Genomic DNA, 4,234 nt, shown 5'->3' on the forward strand with positions numbered 1-4,234 from the left:
GGGCAGTAGGGGAGTGGTCAGTGTAGGGAGGTCCTTGGTTGATTTTGCTGCGATGGCGGTCAGGCAAGAACCCTGCATTGGAGCTTCCTATAAACTGTAGCGGGTTTTCTGAAGCTAGTGGAACTTTGTAAAGGCCTCGTAGTGTTACCCTGCCTCGCCTCCTCGGTAGAGGTGTATGGGAAGTCACGATCCCTTGGCAGATGGGTAACATGACTTGTGGGTAAAGATGCGCAACCTCTGCAGAGTGTAAAACTGGTATACTAGCCGTGCTCACGGTCATGAGCAGCTCGGACCCTCACATGATTAATTTATGGAACTAAATTCAATTTGTCATATGCATTGCATCGCAGGTGATGTTGTTACTCCTTTTGTTCTACTACTTAATTGGGTTGGTATTTACTTGTACTTAGTAACTGCTAATAAAATTTTGACCAACTTTAAAAGCAATACTCAGCTCTAACCATCCTCTTTGGTAAGCCTAACACTTCACGTGAGCTCCCACCTTTGGCGAGTTCGTGCACATTATTCCCCACAACTTGTTGAGCGATGAACGTATGTGAGCTCACTCTTGCTGTCTCACACCCCCCACAGGTCAAGAACAGGTACCGCAGGATGAGGCGCTTGGAGGATGCTGCGATGTGTTCGTGAGAGGTCTAGGTCGTCGTCTCCCAGTCAACTTTGGGTTGCTGGACCGTTGTCTCCTTATAATGTAATTATTTATTTATTTTGTATAAAACTCCTGTTATATAGTAAAGATGTGACATTCGATCATGTGCCATGATTCATCATATGTGTGAGACTTGGTCCCAGCACACCTGGTGATTATGTTCGCGCCCGGGTCTTGGTGCCCCTAAAACCCGGGTGTGACAAAACATGATGATACAAAAATCACATTTAAACACCATATTGTTTTAATGATACAGTAGAGACATGTAAACTTAATTTAATGAGACTATATTTGGTCTCGTTACAACGCACGAATATAAACTAGTACAGTATAGCATGCCTCGTCATGTCATCATCTTCTTCGGCATCGTCAGATTCTTCGGCATCGTCAGATTCTTCTTCATCTGCAATGTAATGAACTGGATATGCATATGCTGGCTTCGACGGTGGCGCTGGCATTGGATACTGTGGCCAGAAAGGCTTCAATTCCTCCTCCTCCTTCTTCTTCTTCTCCTCCTCCTCCTCCTTCTTCTTCTCCTCCTCCTCCTGAGGCTCTTCCTTCGGTTTTAATTCTCCGATGCGAAATAGGGCAGCATGTTGGACAATAAGCCACAGTATGGTGGTGAGGTCGCCGCCGCGGCTGAGCTGCTTGGCATGGCTCTCCACGCTGCATCTGGCGGCCGCATAGAGCAGCTTGTCCACCCACACGTTGAAGATGAACTCCAGCAGCTGCGGCACTTGCTGTCGCTTCTGCACACTGATGCCAGCCTCTATTAGTGTATTAGCAAGCGCAGCTGCATTACCAACAACGAGCCTGCCTTCGTTTCGGTCAAACCATCTCCGACCTGCTTTCAGTCTCTCTAGCAGCATTTCGGCAAGCTTGTCTTGAGGAGGCGGAGTATCTTTGGCTGCTGTAGACGACGACGACGACGAACCACCAGTAGTTTTCTTCTTGCCGTCGTCCCATATCTCGTGCAAAGTTTGGCGGATTTTCTCGAGCAGGCTGTGGAGCACAAGGCCAGGCAGCATGTGTCGACGTACAGCGACGAAGAACATGAGGTATTCTGACATCACCTTGATCGCCGTCACATGGGCATCGGCGGCGTCGGCCGAGGATCCCCCTGGTATGCTGACTATGCTCTCCTTGCCGCTTGATGACGAGAAGAGAATGCAGGTGGCCATATGCCACATGAGGACGTCCTCCTCGAATTCACGGCCGAAGCTGGGCAATTTCGGTTTCTTGTTACTTGTTTTCCTACCATTTTTACGGCCGCGACCGAACAGGTTCGTCTTGGCGTCCTCCAGGGCCTGCTGACCCCAGAGTGTCCTGATGTCTACCAGGGTGTAGCGGCATCCAATTCCATTCTCATCCGTCTTCTTATCAGCATTATTATTTTTGGTCGACACCAGTATTCGCTGCACTCGCTGGATCAGCGATTCCTTGACGTCCTGAGGAAGCTCACGCAGATACTCTGTCTCCTCCAGCTCCAATTTTTTTTCCAGCCAGCTCCCGAACCGCGTCCACCATGGACGGCGGGCACCACGGTGAGCAGCAGCAACGCTGCACGCCTGCAGCAGGTTGTACCTCCCGATGGTGCCCGACCACGTCCTGTAGTAGCTAACTGGATCGCTGCCGAATAACCACGACAACGGATGCAGGGCGTCGACGGCGCGGTGGATCCGGCGCCATCTCCCGCTGCACAGCAAGTGGTGGCGAAGCCACCATGCCCATGGCCGCGCCTCTCTGAGGGCGGCGTACGTCCAGGTAGAACCAAGGGCTCTGAGCAGCCACATCAGGTCCATGGCGAAGGCAACAACCAGCAAGAGGTAGGTGATGTCGACGAAAGATCTCCTGATGATGATGGCCCGGCGGCTGCGGCTGCCGATATACTGGTTGAAGAGCAACACTGCGGCAGCGGTGGCGAGGGGCGACACTAGACGGTTGAGGTAGCCTGCAACCGGGCAGGTGTGCAGCACGATGGCCTTGGTGTACAGGGCCTCGTACATGAGCGAGAGCTCCATCTCCACCACCTTGCACATGCGCTCCCATCCCAGCAGGAAGATCTCCTCGCTGGCACGCTGCTTCTCCGTGCCCGGGAGCACCGAAGAATCGGACAAGGCACGACGGCAGACATGGAACAGATCCTGAGCAAGGCACAGCGCGTCGTTGCTGCTTGTTGCGGATGTGAATCGTCCCGGTCCCGGTCCCGCGCCCGCGACCTTCTTCTTCTCCTCCTCTTCCTCCTCCCCCTCCTCCTCCTCCATCATGCTTTTGGATTTCCATAGCGCGTACCACTTCTCCACATACCTGACAATGCCTATGGGCAACATGATGGCCGACGCCGTCGCCAGCGGCGTCCAGGTGCGCGCGCGATATATGTACTTGTACTGAGCGTAGAAGGCGCCCCCGACCTGGAAGACCATCTCGAGGAACTTGCGCACGGACAAGGCGCTGTCCTCCAGCGCGTAGGCGGCCATGGTGTCCGGGCCGCCCAGGTGCAGCAGCAGGAACGGCGCCCAGAACGCTATCACCTGCTGCTCCTCCGCTGACCCATCGGAGCCGGAGAGGGACAGGCTTCCGAGGGCGCCCGTCGCGGCTATCTCGGCGCCCTGGTATGCCAACCAGACAACGCGCGTCACGAACCACAGCAGGATCGACCGCCAGCGGCCGGACGTCGAGCGCCGGCGTGTCCAGGACAAGAGGCTGAGGACGACGATTGTCACCAAGCTGGAAATTACAGAGAACCGGAGCCCCCAATCGCTCCATAGCTGCGCAAGGACGTCGACGAACATCCAAGCTGCTGCTGCTTTAGAGTATAACCAGACACGGATCCGGAGACCGCGCCAAATGACAGCGGCTGGATAGCACGTGGCATGTGCATCCCCACTCACCCTAATGACATATAAATCTATTGCCCCGAGTCGTCGTCTTTGATGAAAACTGTTCAAAATTAACGTAAATGCATAATCGATCAATTCGTCGTGATAGTAGGAATTTATTATTTTCTATATCATAAACTCTATAGACACCATTTATCTTTCTCTATGTGTAATCCTAAGGTACTTTAAATTTTTACCACAGTTAGATTTTCAGAAAAGAAAAGCTCGTCGAGGAAAAAAACAAGCTAAAACAAACCAGCGCAAGGTAGACCGTGCCTCGATCGTCTCCACCCGCATCGGTTTTCCCTAAATTTCTATTCCTATATCACTTTGTTGAATTATATCATTAATATTTTATCCCTTGCTTTTTCATCTCCCGTAGCGGTTCTCTTAAATACTTCTTCTATACCCCACTATAACCATAAAATAACATTTACTACACCTACTTTTATCTATTATCAATTTTTCTTTAACGAACATTTAATTAAACAGTACAAGTATAGTGTTTGGAGGCATCGCCACCGCCCTCCACATCTAGCGAAGCACTATTCTCAGTGCTAACACTGTTGAGGCTTTAGGGGTGGCCGCTGCACCCCTCTCGTTACACTATGTGAAACGTATACAGTGTTAGGAGAGGGAGGGAGGGGCTGGTCGCATGCGCTGCACACAGCCTCATGTGTCGCCTTCT

At 51.9% G+C, this 4,234-nt stretch overlaps 1 protein-coding gene across 2 annotated transcripts; it reads right to left on the bottom strand.

Annotated features, from left to right (window-relative positions):
* Nucleotides 1–877: 877 nt before the first annotated feature.
* Nucleotides 878–3,552, bottom strand: LOC103641852 (uncharacterized). Of its 2 annotated transcripts, XM_020545912.3 has the most exons (2): nucleotides 1,512–3,552; nucleotides 878–1,423 (listed from the first exon to the last, which is right to left on the bottom strand). In XM_020545912.3, exons 1-2 carry the CDS (start codon nucleotides 3,457–3,459, stop codon nucleotides 1,233–1,235), a joined length of 2,139 nt encoding a protein of 712 aa, XP_020401501.1. In that variant the 5' UTR covers nucleotides 3,460–3,552; the 3' UTR covers nucleotides 878–1,232. The 2 variants fall into 2 exon arrangements, with proteins under 2 accessions (XP_020401501.1, XP_008663389.1); XM_008665167.4 differs by having other exon boundaries at nucleotides 878–3,551.
* Between the last annotated feature and the right edge of the window lie 682 nt (nucleotides 3,553–4,234).

Source organism: Zea mays, chromosome 10, assembly GCF_902167145.1.
Source record: "Zea mays cultivar B73 chromosome 10, Zm-B73-REFERENCE-NAM-5.0, whole genome shotgun sequence".
In the NCBI taxonomy this organism is placed as follows: domain Eukaryota; kingdom Viridiplantae; phylum Streptophyta; class Magnoliopsida; order Poales; family Poaceae; genus Zea; species Zea mays.

Bases quoted from the DNA above. Each gene is read 5' to 3' on its own strand.
- LOC103641852 (XM_008665167.4), bottom strand. From the start codon at position 3,459: ATGTTCGTCGACGTCCTTGCGCAGCTATGGAGCGATTGGGGGCTCCGG.